This window comes from Stigmatopora nigra, chromosome 12 (assembly GCF_051989575.1).
Source record: "Stigmatopora nigra isolate UIUO_SnigA chromosome 12, RoL_Snig_1.1, whole genome shotgun sequence".
Taxonomy (NCBI): domain Eukaryota; kingdom Metazoa; phylum Chordata; class Actinopteri; order Syngnathiformes; family Syngnathidae; genus Stigmatopora; species Stigmatopora nigra.
The window spans coordinates 12,148,613-12,171,041 of record NC_135519.1 but is presented as its reverse complement, the minus strand read 5'-3'; the positions used below and the strand labels follow the sequence as shown (position 1 = coordinate 12,171,041).

At 38.3% G+C, this 22,429-nt stretch overlaps 1 protein-coding gene across 2 annotated transcripts in view; it reads right to left on the bottom strand.

Annotated features, from left to right (window-relative positions):
* The window catches only part of LOC144205295 (VPS10 domain-containing receptor SorCS1-like), a 65,221-nt gene that overhangs the window by 21,037 nt on the left and 21,755 nt on the right, over positions 1–22,429 (bottom strand). For both annotated transcript variants that reach the window (XM_077729572.1, XM_077729571.1), the window contains 8 exons: positions 14,958–15,025; positions 13,911–14,010; positions 13,492–13,650; positions 9,422–9,495; positions 4,705–4,769; positions 3,336–3,454; positions 2,940–3,029; positions 1,221–1,400 (listed from right to left, as the gene is read on the bottom strand). In XM_077729572.1, coding sequence (XP_077585698.1) covers positions 1,221–1,400; positions 2,940–3,029; positions 3,336–3,454; positions 4,705–4,769; positions 9,422–9,495; positions 13,492–13,650; positions 13,911–14,010; positions 14,958–15,016 — 846 coding nt within the window. In that variant the 5' untranslated portion in view covers positions 15,017–15,025. The remainder of the gene's footprint in view (positions 1–1,220; positions 1,401–2,939; positions 3,030–3,335; positions 3,455–4,704; positions 4,770–9,421; positions 9,496–13,491; positions 13,651–13,910; positions 14,011–14,957; positions 15,026–22,429) is intronic.

The window sequence follows — 22,429 nt, the reverse complement described above, 5'->3', positions numbered from 1 at the left end:
CTAGCCGCCATTTTTTTTGGTGGGCGTCGTGCCCAGCTAACCAAACGCGTGCTTGTGATGCCCAGCCAAGCTGTTTAAGTGTTGAAATGCAAACAGAATGAAGTCACTTGACACCCGTCAACACAAACACTGTCTTCATTTCTTCTGTTGCTTCCTTCAAACTTTTTTACTTATATATAAAAAATAAAAAAATTCTAGCACAGTAAAAGAAAACTTGCTGTGCGACAGCATCTGTTTCATTGTAACACAAACAGCAGAATGGAAAAAAAAGTGTTAGTGTTGTTGATGCCGGACAAAAAAGGCGAGTGGTGTTTGTTACCGCTTTGAGAAAGTGAGATTTTACAAAAGTTATTTTCTTTTTCTGTCATTTGGGTTTAACAAGTGAGCTGTGGTTTCTTTTGTTAAATGGCGAACTCTTACGACAGGTGAATTTTATTGAAATGTTGTGAAAAAAAGGCAATTTTTTAGTGAGGTTGTCCAGAAAGTGACATTATTTTTAAAGGTTTTAATCTTTTTTAATGCTGTTTGGAATTAAATTTGAGATCAAATTGGCAAAAAAAAATGAACACCGCAATTAAATTGACTTGTTGATTAGTTAAACTGAAACGAATGACGTACCTGGAAGTGGAAATGTATCAAAAACAAAGATAATGGATGGAAAATAAAGATGTCAAGTTAGTTTTATCCTAGTTTTTGTTCTTTCCTTCCTCTTCCAACAGCCTTAAATTTGTCTGCTACTTTCTCTGAATAAACAACACAATATAAAGACCAACAAACTCCCATGTGGCACATTAAAAATCCTCAACCTATAAAGACACTTTCATTCTCCATGTCTAAGCAACTGAGCAGGCCAAGCTTAAAAAAAAAACAACAACAAAAACTCCCATAGAGAATTGGGACGTGACATCACCTAATTGAATCCATCTAAATGTTGCTACATAATAAAAGACCTAAAAAAATAAAGCCTCATCATCATTATTGAAAGCCACTTGTGTGAAATTCAACAAAAACAAAATCACCAAAAACCTGAGCAAATTATAAAAGGTAGCTTGCATAAAATAAGGTGATAAATAGTGCATCTCATTAGCAATGTAGAGGAATAATAAGTGTTAATTTATGCGGCGATGAATCTGTGTTTTGTTGCAGAAAGTGACCAGATAAAGTTGTGGCCATTTTTGTTTGGCGTTTGGATAAAAAAAAACTCAAGTATTGCAGCTCACCTCGTATAGGTCGATCATAATGTTGCCTTCAGGCCCCCCACTGCTAACTACGTTCTCCAACATCAGTGTGAAGAAAAGCCCCCTGGACTCTGACATGTAGAGGTTGTAAGAATCGTTTTGGTGCCAGTCTTGAATGGCCGCCACCACCTGGTTGTCATCAGTGCTGATGATCTGCAAGTCCTAGATGGGGGGGGGGGGTAAAGAAAGAAAGCAATAGTACGTACAGGTTGCTAAGTAACAAGACCCCTGAGTCTTAAGGGTAGATGTTAGCTTGGTAAAGTAAAATAAATGTTAATGTGCAGCATGCCCTGCACAATGGAGCATGATTGTGGTTTCTCATTTGACAATTGACAGTAATTGAGTATAACAATGTCCGGTAATGCGTTCCCTCCGGTTTGTGACAAAGACTAATGAATGCGCATCAAATTACGCCCTAAGTCGGTCTTGACCCCCGCTCCCGCGACGCGGCCAACTTGGGAAAGTGCCGCGTGATTCGACACTAAATGGTTTAAGAACAAAGCTGTAATGCAAATGAGACTTTCTGCTTGGAAAGTGTCCTTTTAGACGCATGATGTCTAAATAAATTGAAGTAAAATGTAGGAGGAAGGCCACCATGCAGGTAAATTATGTATCATTTAGTTTGGAGGATTAGATGGGAAAGTTGTTAGATGATAATCAATATGACTTTGGAGGACGCCATGTAACGGCTGGATTGGATTGGATCTGACTGCACGTGTAAAATTATTTCTTTTTTTTTTTTTTCAGTCGGGGCGGGTGGACTGTGATTTTCATTTGGTAGCAATTCTCTCGGCCATATTGCTTCAAGTGTGTAAATGCGGAATGGGCATGTTGGAATGAGTGTCCAATCATAGTGCCGTCTGGATGGGTTTCCATGGCAGTGGAATTTGCAAGAGACCTGAGAAGCAGGAGATTTCCATTTCATATTTCAAATGACGCCCGCGAGTCACTAAGGTTCATTTGCCTGACATTGGTGGCATTCTCAGTGCGAATGGCTTTGTCTCAATGCATCGTGGCCTTAAACTGAGGGTGTGGTCTGCTGGATTAGGCTCCAGCACCCCCAATGTTGCCATGAATAGGCGGTGTTGAAAATGAATGAATGTGCTGCAAATTGACCTTAATTCAAGTTATTGGATTGAGAAAATCAATCTGCACAAATTCATCTTTCTTGTTAAAATATCCCAATGTTTAATTGTTTTTCCCTTTAAAAATGATTCGATATCACAGGCATTTTGTTACTAAACACTCATTTAAACTGCATTGATTTTTTAGAAACCATTTTTTACAGGCTTTAATCAATCAGATACCACTTAAATTGTAAATATTGACCTCCTTCACTTTCATTTACAGCAATAATTTCAAATAAAATTGGACGTCTATCACAGTCCAAGACAGCCAAAAAGTTAATTTGTGAATTGACTGTGGTGGCTGTTGATGTAGATAGTTGTAAACCTTATCTTAGTATCAAAAGAAGACCATAAAGCAATTATTTTATACATTTATGTATATGGTTTTGCAGTTAAAATGCCCCTGAAAAGAAGGCATAACTATGACAAAAGATTGTGTAAATCAATAAAGTAAGAATACCCTTGTTTTAGCCAATAAAAAGGAAAAAAAACAACCCTGATGAAAATCGGAATTAGCAGACATCTTTTGTAACAATAGGCTCAACAATTAAAAGACGCCATGGTGTCACCTTACCTTGGGCAGCGTGTACTTTGGGAGCTTGACTGGGTAGAAAGAATGTCTTTTATAGGACACGTAATGGACAGACTGGCCTCCAGTGGGCACCTGGAAACACAAGAGCGCTAATCATATTGGCGCCAAATGCCGCCAAAGTCGGCACACCCTTGAGCGCTCGCAGCGCGTGTCCAACAAGTCACGCTGCGCCGCAAACGGCGATCGGCGAGGGGCGTCGGAGCCGCGCTGAGCCCCAACGCGCGACACTAGGATTTTTTTCAATCTTTTGCCAGGGTAATGGCTCCCTTTTAGTCGGTGAAAAACAGCGGCCCGGGCGAAGACGCATTTGAATGCCAGGCTTTTTTACGGTTTTTAATTGACTTTTAATGAAGCCCGTCCTTGTTGTAAAAAACCCACCTGGATGAAAACGTATTGGTCCTGCACCACCAGGGAGTTGGGGATGATAAACCCGGGGAAAGGCTTGCCCTTGTTTCCCTCAGAGCAATTTTGAAGTTTGCAAGTGATGTACTGCGACCCTGTGGGCAAAGCCAGACAACAGAGCTAAAAATACCACCACAAAGGAGTCAAAAGAAGAAAGAAGTTTGTTGTGGGCGGCCATTAAGGTTTATGCCGGGCTTATGTGGATGTTTTCTCAAATATTTGGCCGACCCAAACTGGATCAGATGTCCTGATTGTATATTTTTGACTGATTTTGCCGAAATGGAGTCCCGATCTGATACTGTTTTTCTTATTTTAAGAAAGCTATTATACAATAAAGCTATGATTTTTTGCAAATCACTTGTGCAGTGCAAAATAAGGTGGAAAATAAAGTAAGTTTAAACATCAGGATCTCATAAATAAAGATACATGAAAAAAATTCCAACATGATTAATTGAGCTGTGTTGATTGCGATTTTCTTGATTTTTATGCTCTCTTATTTTTGTGTAAATACAAATACTGTATAGTATTTTTCACTCGTGTAAATACAAATACTATATAGTATTTTTTACTTATGTAAATGCAAATACTATATAGTATTTTTCACTTGTGTAAATACAAATACTATATAGTATTTTTCACCCGTGTAAATACAAATACTATATAGTATAAAACGTACTGTCGCTGTATTTAATTTTCAATCTATTTTTGGATATGTTAACTTATTTAATAAACAATGAAATGTGATAAATTGAGCTCTCTTGTCATTTGTTGGACATTTTTTTGCAATATACTTTAAATTTATTTACTTGGTAGCCTTTAGTTTTTTTTTTAACAGTTATTGATATTTTTAGGCTGGCCATTGATGGCGACAGATGTCCAATTATAGTTTGAGGGAAAAGTTGGCAGCCAATGAGCGGATACTTAAAAAATGAATGAATACATTTGTCATGTTTTGTTGGAGTTTGGTGGTTGGGCGACAATACATGACAATATTCTAAAAAAGCCCGTCTTTTTTAGCCGGTTTGGGATGGGAACCGATTTCCGATTGCATCTTCGGGGCGAGAGCTGTCCCGTGTTGTTAGCGTCAGAGCAAAGAGCGCTCGCCGTCTCTCCGAGGACGCGACATTAACACAGCGGGGGCATTAGAGAAGTGGCCTTCTCTCGGCGCTATGGTCCAGGAGGAAAGCCAAATGGCAGCCTGGCCTTTGAAAGATGAATTAATAAAGCTAAATGCAACCAAAAAAGCTTTGCTTTCATTCCAGGGAGAGGAATGGGATATTTGAAGTAAATTGAAAATGAAGCTTTATGGACACATCCTATGATAAAATAGGGCCATTATACTCACGTCCATCAGAGACGTTAATCTCCAGGTGGATCATTCCTTGCTCTTTGTCTAAACCCAATCGAGACCTGAAACAGAACACAAATGAGTCTATTAATATGAGCTCAAATGACAGGAATGGATTTGATGCCCTTTGCCGTTAACACCACTAAAAAAATGTCATTTTTAGAGTTTCTAGCATCATTTTTCTTGAGGTTTATATTGTTCAGCAGAAATTAAAATTATTGCCATTTTGCGGAAAGTTGAAAGTGCAAAAAATACATTTCAAAACTATGGAAAATTGATTTGGAAATGTTTTGATTCTAAGTGTGTATGGACATAGTCAATAATAGGCAAAATGTGGCTTTGTCATTCCAATTATTGAAATGTTTCAGCCAAAAAATATGTCAAAAATGTCCAAATTCTTTGTATTTTATAATGCATTTGTCGAAATATTTATACAGGAAACCAATGAAAGGCCCTTGGGTTTGAATTGTTTCAAACTAAGTGTGCAAACTCCAAAGATTTGACATTGTATCCCATCCTCGTGAAATTGCTGATTTACACCACTATCTGTTATAGGAATAAATCCCAAGTGGTGCGGCTTAACGCTGTCAGAAAAAAAGGTCTGACCTTCTCTACAAAAACAACATCAATTCCAATATTTGTCTCAGGTTCATTCCAATATTTACTTCCCAAAATAGTTGTCAAGTAAAGTAGAAAGTTGTTAAATTAATCACCCCCGCCTAGTGGAGGAGGAGGAGGAGGAGGAGAAGGAGGAGCAGATAAGTCACGCTTTCATGATCAAGTGTCCTCCTCTCCGTCCCTCCTCGTAACATTTTATGACTAACTAGATAGAGGCTGAGAGAATTCATTATCAAATACATTTTCAATTGGAGTGTTGAAGTAGTATCTGAGTGAAAACAAATGCCAGATGGGGAACATGCCAGACGTCATGCCACATTGTTACCGTAGCAACTGGAAGCTGTCCTCACATAGCCTTACTGTTGTTGAGTTCAAATTTTAACATGACAAAGAACATTTTCTTGTTCATGTTATCAACAATAAAAGGTATTTTCAAAGAATATCCTTCAGAATCAATTGAAGAATAAATGTAAATTAGAATTAGATACACAAGTGCTTCACTTCAATGTGAATAATGCTATTTATTGCATGGAGAATGTCACATGACCAAACCTAAAGAACACCTGAAATGCATTTTTACAACAGGTTTGATGAGATAATAGTTTGGAAAACATTTAAGCAAAAGTGTTCTTAATTATCAGATAATGTATTGGACATCTACTGTATTTTCACGACTATAAGGCACACTTAAAAGTCTTAAATTTTCTCCCAAAAAGACAGTGCGCCTTATAATCCAGTGCGCTTTATATATGGAAAAACATTAAAATGTATCATTCATTAAGGGTGCGCCTTATAATCCAGTGTGCTTTATATATGGAAAAACATTAAAATGTGTCATTTATTGAGGGTGTGCCTTATAATGCGGTGCGCCTTATATATAGAAAAAACATTGAAAAGTGTCATGCATTGAGGGTGCGCCTTATAATGCAGTGCGCCTTATAGTCATGAAAATACAGTATTTTCGTCAATGTCCCTCAATCGTCTCGCTTTCCCAATTAAAACAGAATGGCAGCCAATCACCGTCAATGGCAGTGAAATAATCCACTCCTCAATTTTAATGTGAATCCGAATTACTTGCACTAAATGAAAAGAAATAAAAGCCATCACGTAAACACTAATCCGTCATTGTAAGAGGTTACGCATTCCATATTTAGCTGTCACATTGGACGCGTCTCTGCCATAACGAGCGTCCTTGCGGGAACGATAAAACAACGACTCATCTCTAAAAGTGATGGACGCGTAGCCCGAAGTACGCTTTACGGCCAAGGTGTATTTGGCCATTTCGCGGGGCTTTTAGGGGATATTTTTCACGCTACCGCTAATGCGTCCACTGACAGCGAAGACCACTTGTTGGATGAATAGCGGCTGTTTTGACACACCGCGAGCTTCTTCTCATTTTCCATAGCGGGCGCAAACTCTCATATAACAAGTCGGTGGCGGCGTCCTGCCTCCCTCAGCACTCTGTAATTGCTTCCCAGCTCCATCTCTTTTAATGGACTTTCTGTCCAATACTTCATGCTATTCTATCAGCAAACAGCAGCCTCTTGCTCCAAGATGGAACCCCGGCGCTGTTAAACGGCACCCCCGGCTCATAAGTTAACACACACGTACACAACCGTGGAAACAGGGTGTTATGTTGGACTAGCGTGGGTGAGTGTTTAAAAAAGTTCTTGTAAATCATCTTTGTTTAAATGCAGTATGCAGAGTTGTGGATATGTCATTACTTTCATAGAGACTTTGGGAATTTATGGGAATGTTCCTGTAGTTCTCAAGAGGAATCAAATATAATAGAAAAAAAATAGGAGTTGTTTATTATGTTTGACTGTAGGGCGCCATATCTGATTGGGTTGTTATTTTATGGCTTTAGATCTTAGACCTGACTTTGAGACCCGAAATAAAACAGGTTGAAAAGTCTAACCTGAGCTTTTAACCTTACTTTGAAGCTCTAACATGAGTTTAAAACAATAACTCAACCGTAAAAATCCTTGTTTAAAAGCCGATTCAGGCAATTTGAACTCTGGTTTGACACTATAATCCGTGTTTAAAACCTTAACACGATCTTGAAAGGCTCAAGTTGAAGCTGGACTATGACTTGAAAGGCTAATTTTTAACAGTAAATTTAGCTTAAAATGTAACATTGGTTTGAACATTGACTATTAAACATGATCCTTGGCTTGAAATTAGGTGCAAGACAATAATCCGCATTTAAAACCTTATTTTTTTTAGGTTGTGAACTACTGTTACAATATGGATAATTGCCATGAAACCTTTTGTCTGCAGATCTCATGCATCGGATTTCAGTTTGTGTGTCAGCTATCGAGGGAATTGTTTGCTTCGGTGGTTTGTAGTGTTGAAAAAAAAACGGGTCGAGGGCGTTTTTCCTTCTTTTTCACTTCAACAATCAACATTTCATTTGCTTAAAATAAAAAAAAACACATTGGAACACAAACCTGAATTAAATTAAACCTTCCAAATTCGATTTGACACCTGAAATTTAACCCCAAACTCATATTTAATTTTAAAACCCCAATGTAACACAGTAAATATTGTTCAAAATAATCGAAAAAGCTTGAAAATTGTCATTTTAATGCACATTTCTAAGCTTTGCATGAAACATTAGACTACATTAAAACTATTTAACATTTAATCATTATGTACAACTTACTTTAATACATTTCCCTCTTCAATCTGTATTTAGTTGTTACCATTTTATGACCATCTGCATTGAACCGGATGGCGTTTTTGTGCTTAGCTCAACATGGAATACCCAATTCCTCCTCAGCTCTTCCCTCGAGTATTCTCAAAGCAACAACAATCTACGGCTTTTCCATGAAACATTCATGTGGACCCTTTAATCCTTGTATTTACACTCGTTAAAACACCCCAACGCGTTGGCCATCGAAAAGCCAACGCCTCGGGTCAGCCATGAATATTCATCGGCGAAACAACCCAAAAATGCAGGGATGGACATCGTATGGATGCCATGACTCGATATTTCATGAGGTGAGTGTCTTGGCCGCATCAAATATTAACCTTGGTTTGTAAACTAGATTCTTTAAAAAAAGGGAGACATACATAATTTAGCAAAACAAGATCTGCATCCTTAAACTCTTTCTCAATGTTTCCCATAATTGCGTCATGTCCACTGTTGATTAACCAATATTTTAACTAGCGTATTTTCTCACATATTGACCATTTCCGCGTATAAGCCTTAAAAATGTTACATTTCTTTATAAGACGCCTCCTGATTCACACTTTTTCATCTCTAATGTGTTACTTTGAAGGGAAAATCTTAAGAAAAATCATTGTACGTGGTATTTCTGAGCTCTAAATTGAACCTGGCTATGATTGGTTGTCCGTCCTGGTGCCCTATGATTGGCTGGGATAGGCTCCAGGACTCTTGTGAGGATAAGCAGTTCAGAAAATGGATGAATAAATTTCAGGTGATAATTTTTTACCTCCAATGTGTTACTTTGAAGGGGAAAATCTTAAGAAAAATCAGTGTAAGTGGTATTTCTGAGATGGTGTTGCTTGCATGTTTACGAATTAAAAAAGGAGGTCATGTGAGCAGTACAACCTGGAAGTGTGTCTATAGCGGTCTAGTTTGTTATCTCAAGGTAAGATGGCAGCACTCTGAGCAAGCAATGGCTGAAAGAAGTGAGTTTTTTTGCACTTTTTATGCAAAAAAAGGTATTTTTTTCCTTGAATTTCATTGCTAGACATCAAAATCAATTTTATTTAGAGTTGTATCTGTTTATCTTTTCTTTATTTCGAAAAGAAATGACCAAATCGGCCTCATTGTCTTACGTTATGCCGTTTCGTGTTTTTGTCAGTCTAATTTGTGCGCATATAATCTTTTTTGAGTGACAAATAAGGCTTATATGTGAGAAAATATGGTAATTTTCACTTATAGCGGTGCCAGTCATCGGGTTGAAAGATATTCATTGATTGGGAGGATTTGTCGTGCCGCAGTATGAGTCATTCGCAGGTAAGTAGGATCACTTTCTCTTTATGAAAGGAGGGCTTGTGTATAAAGACACACAAAAAAATAGAGAGGAGATCATACAGATCATATTGATGTTGCGTTCATGCTCACCAGTAAAATCTGTTGGAGACCACGTTGTCGTGTATAAGTTGCCACCGTCTTCCAAATTCCACCGATACATAAAGCTGGAAAAAAGAAGAAAAAAACATTAGAATACTGCACTTATTGGATCATTATGGAAAAGTGGTGCGACAAAAAATAAGATTTGTTAAAGTGGAGGCATTTAGAAAAGTGCTGTGAGAAGACAAAATATGCCGTGACTGCGTTTATAATGGAAAAGATGAAATGCGCTGCAGACAGGCGGCGCTTTTTGATATGCAAATCTGCTTCTGTATTTTAAAAAGTCTTCCTTTACTGACTCAGCGGCATTTCGGATTATTAATTGGCAAAAGAGAATACATTATTTTTCTGTCATTGTAAACTTTTTACGCCCCCACGCTGAGCCACGACATTCTTTTGTGCCGGTGCTAAAAATTTGCAAATGCCGTCTTATTTTTAGAGTCATATTTTTCCCTTATCTTAAAATTCCGAGGTCACCCATAGTGTAGTGCATGGGGTAGGGAAATTATGGCTCGGGAGCCACATGTGGCTCTTTGGATGAGTGCATCTGGCTCTTTGCTAACCTGTAAGCTAAAATACTGAAATTGCTGGTGATAGAACTGAGATATTACATCTAGAACTGCTTTAATCCTCTTTTTATTACAGTAGATTATTCTGGAATGCATCCTCTCATTGATTACCAACAGCATAAGAATATATATTTTTTAAATATTCATTTTTTTCCACTTTAAATGTGGTGAAATTACAAAAAAAATGATAAGGCACTCGTTTACATGTATGTATTTTGACTTTTAAATTAAAAATTAAAAAAAATCATAGCATAAAGGCAGGAGATCTAAGATTGTGATTGGTCTATCTCAAATGACCAATCCAGGGTAGAAAATAAGCTTTTAGGGCTGAATTTCAAAATAAAACTGAAAAAAGTGGCAAAAATGAGTAAACAAAAGCTTCAAGAGACTCTAAAAAAATAGTAAGAAGCCAAAATAGTAAATGAGAAGCGTCAACAACCTTCAAGGAGGACAAAAGTGTATTTAAGAGGCATCATAAGAAGAACATTATCCTTCCTACTTAAGGTGCTTGTTTTTATCTCAATGAGATGCACATGCCAAACGAGCTCGGCATGGTGTGACGAGACGACTGCTCAAATTTGCCAATCAAAACGTCAAAAGTACGTCTTCCCGCATGGAGTGCAATCATGTGGCAAGTCAAATTTGTCGTCGGGCGGCGGCTGTATCCTGAATTTGGTTAAAAAAAATGAATAATCCGTCTCAGAACATCATTAAGTTGCCAACTACACTTTATAAAAAGTGCCTCTGAACTTTTGACCTTGAGTTTGACAATATAAGAGTTTTGCTGACTTTTCAATAAGGACATCCTCATACAAAGGTTTTACAAGGTGATGGTGTTTTTCGAACCTTACTGCAATTTTACCCAGAAGCCAAATATCCCAAACATTTTCCGATGGGTCCGTATCAGAAATGCACACTCAGGACCGAGTATGGTTCCGCTCGGATGACTTTCTGTCTGAGAGGCACGGCCGAATAAATCTGCTCGCTATTGTTACATCACACGTGGTCACGCTTTAACGGATTTTTGACAATAGGGAAAGTCAGCTCGTGTTCCAACGACGGCTGCCGTGCCGTCCGTCCGTCTATTTTTCCCCCTCAAGAGCCCCTCGGCGACGCGACTCCAAATGGAGCCAATTTCAAAAGTCATTCAGGTGATTCGGGATCGACCTTGAAACAGGTTTCAAGCAGTGTATGATTGCTCTCTTTTCTTACTTTGTTCTTAGAAGTCTATTTTAATGTTATGTCAAAAGAGTCATGTTTCATTGTCATTTTTGTTTTTTTGCAAAAACGCCATAACAAATTAAGTTTTTTGCCTTATTGAAACAGACAGCAGTTCTATCAAATCTACATTAACATATCAAAATTGACATTAACCTAAAAACTCAGTCAAATTAAATTATCACCAAAAAAGTGTCACTTTTACACTGAATTTCTACTAATTACATGTAAAAAAAATAATAATAATCATAGCATTTTTTATGATGGCGGCCTGGTGGGTGAGTGTTTAGTGTATCGGCCTCACAGTGTTTGGGTCGTGGGTTCAATTCCAAGTTGCTCCTTGTTGTGTAGCATTTGCATGTTCTCTCTGGGCTTGTGTGGGTTTTCTCCGGGTACTCCAGACCCCTCCCACATCCCAAAATTGTGCATGGTAAGCTGGTTAAACACTCTAAATTGCCCATGGCTATGATTGGTTGTCCGTTATTTCGTGCCCTGCGATTGGCTGGCAACTGATTCAAGGTGTCCTTAGTTGGCTGGGATAGTCTCCAGCACCCTTGCAGTTCAGAAAATGGATGAATGAATTTCAGGTGATCATTTTCTGCCTTTTTGTACGAATAACAAAAAAGGAGTCATTCAAAAAAGTGAAGCGATTGGTCCAGATTGAACGATTTGGACGTCTACGGCCATCCGTGGCTTTACAGGCAGTTGCATCATCAGGAGAACGCTAAAGGGACAAAGCTAATTGGCTCGAATCAAGGTCGAAAGGGAGCGTCGGCGTGAAAGCGGTCGTTTAACTATTCACTCGGCCCGTTAGCACCCAAAAGGCTCTTCCGGGGATTGGCATCATTTTTGTCTCATCTCAGCAACTCGCAACTTTTAAGAGACAAGACAAGACAATCGATAAATGGAAAATGAAACCAATCCAAGGGTAATCGTGCCTGGGGACCGATGAAAGAAACGCTGAAATTGGGCTTTACAAAGACGTACACAATGACCGCCGCCGGGGCAAACTTGTGGAGCGCATCTTTATTGGGGCGCTGGACGCCTTTTGTCCAGCAGGCTTTCATCTCCTGGCCGTGCCATTTATCTCACTTCTCGCCTTTCTCAATATCAAGTCCCGCAATAGCCGATTGGGGGTCGGGGGGGCGGCGTTTGACGTCTGTGGCGTTGAGCAAAGAAGACAGCGGGCTTCTCGCCAACTAATGAAGCTTCTTTGTGCGCGGGAGGGCTCGTAAGGTGCACTCGTGCTTGTGCGTCCATCAATATCATGTAACGTTGTTTGCAAGGTCACCTCATGCTCGTTTATTTTCTATGCGACGACAATTGTGGGTACTTTTGAGTATAGAACTTGATTTGAAGTATCGCCGGGGTCAAATTTACTGAAAACTAGCACGAAAGAAGTCATACTTAAGTGGAAAATTGACTTTTTGAAGGAAAATCATGTGTTAAGTTGGAGGGAAAAAAAAGTCAATGTTATTTAGCAAATATAGTTAAGGATTGTTTTAAAGCTTCAAATGAAAAATTCATTAATCTACCAGGTTTTGTAATTGTAAAAAAAAAATGAAATGATAAAGTAAAGCGTTATGGGAAAAATAAAAGGGCCAGGTTTATAGGAATGATGCTGAAATGTCAAATTAAATAGAGGAAACTGGTAATGACACGATCAATGTGCTAAAATAAATGCCATCAAAACAACAATAAAGTGATTATTCAATAGTTCATGTCCTAACCGCTTTATCCTCTTATTATGCGCAGGGATGAATAAAGTTATCCAATCCAATCCAATAACCCAGCCAATCACAGAGCACAACCAGACAAGCATCCAATAATACATAGGGGCAATTTAGAGTGTCATACCTGGATAAAACCCACATATGCTAACTCCACACAAAAGTGCCAAAACCTACCAGGGATTGAACCCTGATCTCAAAACAGCAATACAAATATACTAACCATGGACACCTAATGATATTATATGAATCCTTTGCAATGTAGTACACTTAAAGTATAAATAAAAAACCAATTGGCCTGTACTGGGAAGCTTCTTCCGCCCAATTAGAGAATTCCTAGTATAGGTAAATTACAACCCGCTATTTAGAATGGTCATAAATCAGGTATCATCTGCTACCTCTGAGGCTAATATAACATCTGAGGAAATTCTCAGCATCAGCATCACCTACTCCTCCCTCCCATCCCGAGCTTGTTAACTTTATCTTTGCCTTTTTTTTTTTTATTCCCCCACGTTTGACGCCATCCGACAGCTTTCAGCGTTACCTTTTGGTCGTGGCTATAAGCCAGGATCCAATCCTCTTGCTCGGGGTGGAAAAGAAGACTGAGGATATCAAAGGCCAAGCTGTGTTTCTGATAGGACGCCCCCTCGTCCAGGCTAATGAGCAGGCTGCTCTCCACCTCGGGGTCGGTCAGTAGCATGATCTGAAATGAGAGGAGAAGGGAGACGCCGGGGATCAGCGGGCCGACCTGACAGCTACCGTGCCGGGGGGGCTCGCAGTGTGCGATCCCGACCGCACGCCCGCCCGCGTACACACTCGTACGCACTCGTGCCGAAAACCTCCCGCGGGGCTGCTTTGCAGGGAAAATGATACGCTCCGACATGCGGGTTTTTATTTATTTTTTTATTTTAGGGGGGGTTGTTGTTCTTTTTTTACCATCTTCACAACAACGTCAAAACTTACCTTGCGCTTGTTATTGGGACTGACGTACAAGTAGCTCAGGATGGTTTTAGGCCCGACTTTTTCGTTGAATTTCTCGTACGTCGTGCCGTAATCGGTGGATCTGAAATTCAATTAAGGAGATATGGTGATGGGGATGAGAAGGGAGAAACACACCTAGTGGTGACGATGCTGATGGTATCATTAGGTATGTCAGGCAGGCGGAAAATTGGAACAGCAGAAATTTGTGAAGTAATTTGCTAGATGAATGGAGATTTCTTTAATTATCAAAATAAACAACAGGATCCCGTGTTGAGTGCACACGGCGAGGGGACGGCTTGGTAGTGTTTGTGTTGACGCTTCAGAGGCTGCGTCAATTTAGCTTGACTTTTAATATCTTTGGCAGGTGGAAAAACACAAATACAATGCGGTGTAGAACGAAAAAAAACAATACAAGTCAAATTTATACTTGATCGCATTTGCATGTGCTTGTCAGATTGATTCAGCACGTATTGTACATGAAAATTATTATTAATTTGGAATTTCCTGAGTTTCCTGAAAGCTGTCTAAACTGTCCATTATTGTGGATATCTTGAAATTATACCCAAAGAAAAACCACATGCAAAATACAATTTCTTCAACTCTGACAGCATTTTCTAAATTTGTTAAAGGCTGAAAAAAAAACCATGTAATCAACATTTAATGCTGTAAAAAGGCCTAAAAACACAATTGTCATTGAAACATTAGAAATATTTTAGCTTTTACGACAGGATCCAAAACAAAAGATTATTAAATAATTTTTTCCTTTTAAAAACCATGCATTCAACATCATTTAATGCTGAAAAAAGGCCTAAAAACAATATTGTCATTGAAACATTAGAAATATTTTTGCTATTATGGATTATTAAATCATTTAGTTTATTTTTTATCCTTTTATAGTGTGAACAATTTTGTTTTATTGCACTTTAAATGAGTGTTGATCCTGGAATAGGATGGTCACCATACCAAATATACCGAGGCTATCATCATCTGTGATACTTAACAATCAATCTACAATGCCGAGGCTCTCACCTCCACAAAGAACTCTCCGTCACTCGACCCGAGCTGAAGTCGTAGTATTTAGTCAACATGAGGATCACCTGAAAAAACATCACAGGTTAAATGAACATTGGTTGATCTTCACTGAGAAACCAGTCTCCTGCTCTCTTAATATTCACATAACAATGTCATATATCTCTGTTGTCACTTGAATAACACCATCACTCAAGCGCCTGGCACTGAGACAGGGGTCTTGTAAATATCATTGACATCTTTTCTAGTAGAGCATTATAAAAGCTTTCACGGAACGGAGGCGCCTTTTTCTTTACGGGCACATGAATCCGTCAACGTCCTTGTTCATTACTTACAGTGTTGATGGTCATAAATTGCAAAGTGTGGACATTTTTTCTGTCTTTTTGATGCGCTCATGGGACGGGGAAAGAAAAAGGAGGTGAGATTTTTTTTTTTTTAATATGGCATTTCACATGAGTTGTTTTCCCAGTGCGAGTCGTTAGCGAAGCCCAAAAGTAACGGCGGAGAAAGAGCGACGACGCGGTGCCCTTCACCTTTTCGTTCAAATGAACGTCTCCGGTGGGGACGCGTAGCTAGACGGAGCAATCATAAAATCTGCTGATGACATGACTCTCGTGGGTGAGCTTCTATTGTGGCGCATCGCTTTTTCCTCACTTTTTTTCCCCTTTCTTTTATTCCTATCTTCTGATTATCAAGCGTTACGACTGTTTGGAGGGTGTTGCGATGTCCCGCTGTAGTCGCATAACTCATTATAGAAAGAAATAGGCTGCTAATCCTTTTTATTTACTTAACCAAGCTCCATTTTTAAGAATTATATCTAACAAGAATAGATATATTTGACTGTGTGCTTTATATATTCATTTTTATACGTATAACATGCGCAAGATGGATGGAAGTATCTCGTACTGTTGGTGTTTAGCGCATCTTTCTTGTTTTGGAATTCAATTTACACATTTATGGGGATATTTTCATAGTTTTTAAGTAATGAAGTCAGAGCGGCAGCTTGAGTTGAGTTAAATGTGTTTTGTGTAGAAGCTGTAAACTCAATGTTTTGGATTTAAAATCAATATGATTTGTATGAAGAGTAAGACATTGGTTTGCATCACCCCAGAAATAAATACATTTATTATAAGGACAAATGGTTCTCCTGCAATGTAAAATAAAAATATGCTGGAGAGAAATAAACTGAAGTGTCATTACTCTACAATAGAGACAACAACATTATTTTTGTAGTATCATGTTACTTGCAGTACTGTATTTTTTGTTCCATTTTGGCTTTGTGAATGAAATCACGATTTTTCTTCACATAAACTATTAGATTTTGTCATATTTTGATGGCCAAATACTCATTTATTTTCATGCTAAAGTGCTCGCATACATACTGTATTATTTCTGTATTGTTATCGCTTTAGTCCACTGATTTTTCCTGCATTTTCCAAGCTTGGGAGTGTCAGAAAAATCAGTGCGAATGGCGTTCCAACAAAATGCCCTTTCCAATCCTGCCCATGTTGCTCCCTGATGGACAAGTCACCCTCATTAGAAAACAAGTCACGCGTAAAGACAAGTTGTTCAAACAGCCCCCGCGTCGCTTGTTTTGATGCATTTACTTGGGCCGGATCCAGCCAAATGTCACCTACGAGCATCATACGCACAAACGTTAAACACATCAATATATTATTGACTTTGTAGATGTTTCCCAGAGAAGCGCTTGTTTGAAATCACGTGAACGGCACTGGATTCAAACCTGTTGTCTTATTTATAAACACATCTTTTCCCCTTTGCTGACGGGCCAAAAGGTGTCGCATCAAATGCGGGTGATCGCCATTACCGCGAGTCGTCGTCAACATATCCTTCGGATTAGCCGATATGTAAGAACAGGCAAAGAGATTTTCTACTATGTAATCCTTTCTAAATCTTTGAGCTTGGAAGGAAAATGGACTGGGACGACTGCAGTCATTATGTAGGAATGAATAGAAGCTTAATGGAGGTTTAAAGGGATTAGGCCGGAGAGATGACTAGCGCCAAATGAAGGAAGGTGTTGCGAAGGGAGATGAACGAGAGCGACTGGCGGTTATCGCCCGAGCATAAGGTGTGGGTGTTTTGTTGAGGGGTGAGGGGGGTGTAGTGGGGTCTCACTTCTATTAGTCGAGTATGAACACCTGTGACAAATGAAGGCAGAGATGGTGAAGGTATTAAAATTCATGGCGAGCCGTCAGTAAGCCGCTGATCCGCACTTATCGCCCATTGCATTGAAGTTGGCTCATCAATAAAAGTGTCATGGCATTTGGCAACAGAAATTAAACAGATGGATGATTTCATGAAAGCAATCACAGCAGGAATTGATGACGAGAATGTTAATAAATAAGAGAAATATTCATACAGTCCAGTCAGTGCTCTCTGGGTTGTATTGTTTTGAACCGGGCATGATTTGAGTAATGAAAGCTTTCATTTGTAGGAATTTAGAGTTGGAATTGGGGGTTAAAATTGTGCAAATTATTTCAATTGTTTCAAAGCCTATGAGCAACTGGAAATTTGAGTGTAATATCTAAGAGAGATATTTTAATATCTAAGAGAGATATTTTAATATCTAAGAGAGATATTTTAATATCTAAGAGCGATATTTTAATATCTAAGAGAGATATTTTAATATCTAAGAGAGATATTTTAATATCTAAGAGAGATATTTTAATATCTAAGTACTGTTTACGATCTAAGTACCGTTTAATATCTAAGTACTGTTTAATATCTAAGTACTGTTTAATATCCAAGTACTGTTTAATATCTAAGTACTGTTTACTATCTAAGTACTGTTCAATATCAAAGTACTGTTTAATATCAAAGTACTGTTTAATTTCTAAGTACTGTTTAATATCTAAGTACCGTTTAAAATCTAAGTACTGTTGAAACCAGCTCTCAAAATTAGAGTAATATCATAATTATACAATTATGAGAGACAGTTTAATATCTAAATATCTACTGTTTTCAATAGTACTTAGATATTAAACAATACTTAGATATTAAACAATACTTAGATATTAAACTCTCTCTTAGATATTAAACTACCTCATGAATATAATTTTGAGAGCTGGTTTCAACAGTAAATATCCATTTGGAAATATTGACAAGTACTGTTTACAACTTTGTTTGTAATAATAAGATTTACGATGAATTCCATCCCATTGGAAAACATTTTTTGTAGCATTTATAAAACCTAACATAAAACATAACAGCATGTGTTTAGCCTCACAATAACGTCCTTGCCCAAGCATTTTTTCAAAACATCTCCATATTACTTTTCCTTACGAGTCCACGAAGAAATCTCTTCCTTTGCCAATGTCAACCTATAAAAACCCAACCTATTAAAAAGTGTATCGCCACAATCTTAATAATCACCCCCAGACAGAGTTTGATTAGATCAATCAAATATTGGCCCGTAGTGATCATGGAGCAGCTTAGTTTAATTAAATTTTGGGCACATTAAACTTTTAATGCAATTTAATAATGAAACAAAGTGATTACCGGAAGACTTAAATGCCAAAAAAAAAAAAAACAGGACGTCATAACACCATCTTATGGGAAATGAGTAGCAATATCATCCTGTAGAATATATATATAAAAAAAACTGTCAATGCTATTCTAAAGAATGTGAACGTCAATGCCAGTCGGAGTGGAAAAATGATCATATTCAAGGGCATGAAACTGCAATACCTGATGATGAAATCTGAATCTAATGTTCCAACTAACTCTAATGAAAACCCTGCACAGCAGCACACTTCAGAATACACTTAACTTCAATGCGGGAGACTTTGTCGACAACAATATCGAATCAATTCATGAGAAAAGCTTGGTATTCGAATGGGTTTTCAAAAGCTAACCTGTGGTGGTCTTTTATTTTATTTTTTTAATTTCTTTTTGGCAGGTCAGCATGAGCATGAATAATGAAGCCACTTCACAATGTCACCATGTAGAAAATATAGTATTGATATTGCAATAAAAATGTGTTGTCTTTGTTCCCAAATATGCAAATTTTATGTCATGTTCAAGTTGTAAATTAAGATTAACAACAAGTGGGTTTTATTGTTATTTTTACATGCAATAGCTCTTATGCATTGTAGATGTTGACTATTAACGCTTCATCTTGTTTTATAACAACGATGAAATCTTATGGTGTGGTTTACTTTTGCATAGTACGGATGTGCCTTGAAATAAGAGTATTTTTTCTGCCTGATTAAATGCATATAACAAAATGTGAGTTTTTTTCAATTGTGAAAAATTGCTTTGGATATTCATTAAAAAACAGCCTCCGTTAAAATTGACAAATTGACTCAAATTGACGTCCAATCAGAATTCTTCTCCCAAAATAATATAATCATATGCAGACAATAAGGCACCCAGTGTAACTCTAAAATAACATTTTCTTCTTTTAAAATGGAATGAGAAGCCATCCTAACTAATTTTCCAAGACGTTAAGATATAATTCGATTTCGTCAAACCACATAATCTCATCAGTCCCTGGAATGCCCTTGAAATATGAATTTGATCATGAATTCATCCATCTGGCCAAATACTCCATCCAATAGTTTCCAAACAGTGACAACTTAAATTTTCCTAAAGAAAAAAAACATTTGTAGTTGACATCCTTGTTTTTAGGGTTGAGTGGGATATTCAATTCATTCTCATCTGGCTACATGCTCTATAGGGTTTAAGTTCTGAGTTAAAAATGTGTCTGGTTTAAAAAAAATCTTGCTCTTATTTCCAATTAGAACTTGTTTTGGCAGTGTCTGGTGTGATAGTTTTGCCGTGAGCTGGTTGCATTATCCTTTTAAATTGGCAGGCAAACTGTTACAACGGACTTTTGACTTTCTTCTACTTTAATGTCAAGTCCAAATGTTTCTCAGTCTAAAGCACAGGCGAATTGGCCTCAATACTTGTGCGAGGACGGACGGGTATCGCCGAGCGCACACACAAACCCGATAATAAGCAAGAATACAAGAAGAGCGTAACCACTACGGCTGCCTTTGACTGATAGTCTAGCTTCAGTGGGCAAATGAAGCCAGGGCAGCATCCCCGAACGTAAACACGTCGGAGAAGCCGTCCAAAACGGTTTGCCTCGCGCCTCTAAATGAGGAGCCGGCCAGGCCAAGGCGCCTTGATGAAGCAACCCGCTGAGTGGGGAGACTTCATCCCGCTCCGGGGGAGGGTTGATCAGTTCGGGGCAGATTGGACAGCCAAGCTGGAAAGTAGCAAAGCCCTTTGCGAATACTAACTGCACCTTTGCAAAGTCAGCTGGATGGAAATTAGCCGATGGAAAATTGGTTAAATCTTGATCTTACATCAGGACGCCATTAAGTGGAACTATCGGAATTGTAGGGCGTCTTTGACCCGGGGAGGTCAACATACTACATTGCTAATGTAGAACCTTCTGGTACTACTTTGACCTGTAGGTGCTATAGTAACGACATGACTAGATTAGTGTATAAGCTACTTTGTAATGATTGTAGCCCTCCTATTTCTGAAATATACTTGATTTAATACCTTAAAGTATGCATTGATTGACATGTTTCAAATGAATCCAATCCAATTAGAACCAGCCAATAACTTTTATCGATAAAACACACATCACTCTAACTTAGTTATGCGCCATTAAAAATGATCATAATAAATTTATTTGCCGAGAAAAAATATATATTTTTATTGATGTATTTAAGGTGGATATGTTCTGCAGAATGGCATTGCCAAGGATATTTTATATTGCCATAACTGGTATATTGCCTAAATTAATACCAGGGAATTGTAAAATGTCCATTTTAATGTAATTTTTATTAATTGCAATTGAGAAAAAAATTGTCATGTTATTAAACTCTTCTTGTATACTTGCCTCAAGAAATACTGATAAAAAATGGACTATAAAGTATCACCAACTCATTTTGACAGAAATAGACCACAAACACCAAGTATTAATTAATTCCAAGTGGATCAAACTAGGAATAAATTCAAATCCGACAACACCAAAACCCAAACTATACTAAGCCAGCCACACCACATCCCAAAGTTCATTCCTCATTATTAACTGCACCATCTAAATCACCCTAACCTGATTTTATGGAATATTTCTGCTCAGCCTTAGGCGAGGAAGCAAGAGACCCCTTCAGGGAAACAGCTTGCCAATAAACAACACACACTGCAGGATAGCCAGCCTTTCAAAAACCTCGCCGCAGGAAGGTGTGGTGGCTTTTCAGAGCTGAACTCATGGTCCACTGTTTTCCTAAAAAGACCAATTTTATTTCACGTGAGGCAGGCAATTATCAGTAAAAAAAAAAGCCTAGTTTATTCCCCCGTTGTCTTTTTCCCTCCGCAGTCGCCTTTGTGAATTGGCCGAATACGTTTGTTGCTTTTGGTGTCTTTGATGCTCAAACCCCGTCAAGCCCCCCTCGGCAGCCCGCCCATCACAAAGACACCTGCGGGGCTGTCCGCCACGTTCGCACTCGTCTCCGAGATGCGCTCGCGGTAGGGAAGGCGAGACGCATAAAAGAGTAAAAAGCTGATTAAGAATTAACTGAAGGAACCTATGGATCATCCTCCCCTAAAGGCACTCAGCACTTGGAGATAAACTCCTTTTTTTTTGCCTGGTTACGACGCTGTCGCAGTGCTGGGATATTGCTATTAATTGGCTAATGAGGAAAAGAAACTAAAATAAAAAATGGCAGTGCATTTTCCCGCAAGCACTCTCCAGAACCGAATTATTACAAACATTCTTGGCACACGGCAAAGCTCCTTTTTTAACGGGCGCGCTTACACTTTATTGCGCTTTAAATCTACTTAACGTTGCATATGTTTAGAAGTAATCATATTCTGCACGTAGTGTTTTCTTTGTTGAAAGTACAACTCTGCCAGTATAACATTGTTGCTGTAAGCTATAAACCTAGTGGTGTCAAACATGCAGTCCATGGGCCGAAAGTGGCCCGCTAGAGGTTCCGATTTGGCCCGACGGGCACTTTGTAGCTCATTTATATGTGCTTAAATGCTTTCTTTTTTACACAAGCATGCTGCAAAAGCAGATATTTATGATCAAATACATGTTTATCGGCCCCCTGTCGTCAAAATGAGTAAATATAGACACTTATAATACCCCCAAATCAACAAAAAATAACCTAGCATTGCCCAAAAATCCTCAGTAACCCACAATAGCAGTACTTCAACTTTATGTTTACACTTGCTACCAATTGCAATACAAGTAAGCCAAACAAATGGGATAAGGCAACAGCATGAAAATGTTTTGTTTTCACCAGTTTTTTCATCATGAAATACTGTATTAAAATATAATACACAATGGTGCCTTTAGAGAATAGTCAAAGCTTTAAATTTTTAAGATCGCTGTCATTTTATGCCGCTTCTATGACACACTTTGAAGCTGCTATCTCACCACAACAATTTTTGGCCGAGGAGGAGCGTTATTTTCTCTCGTTTCTGCT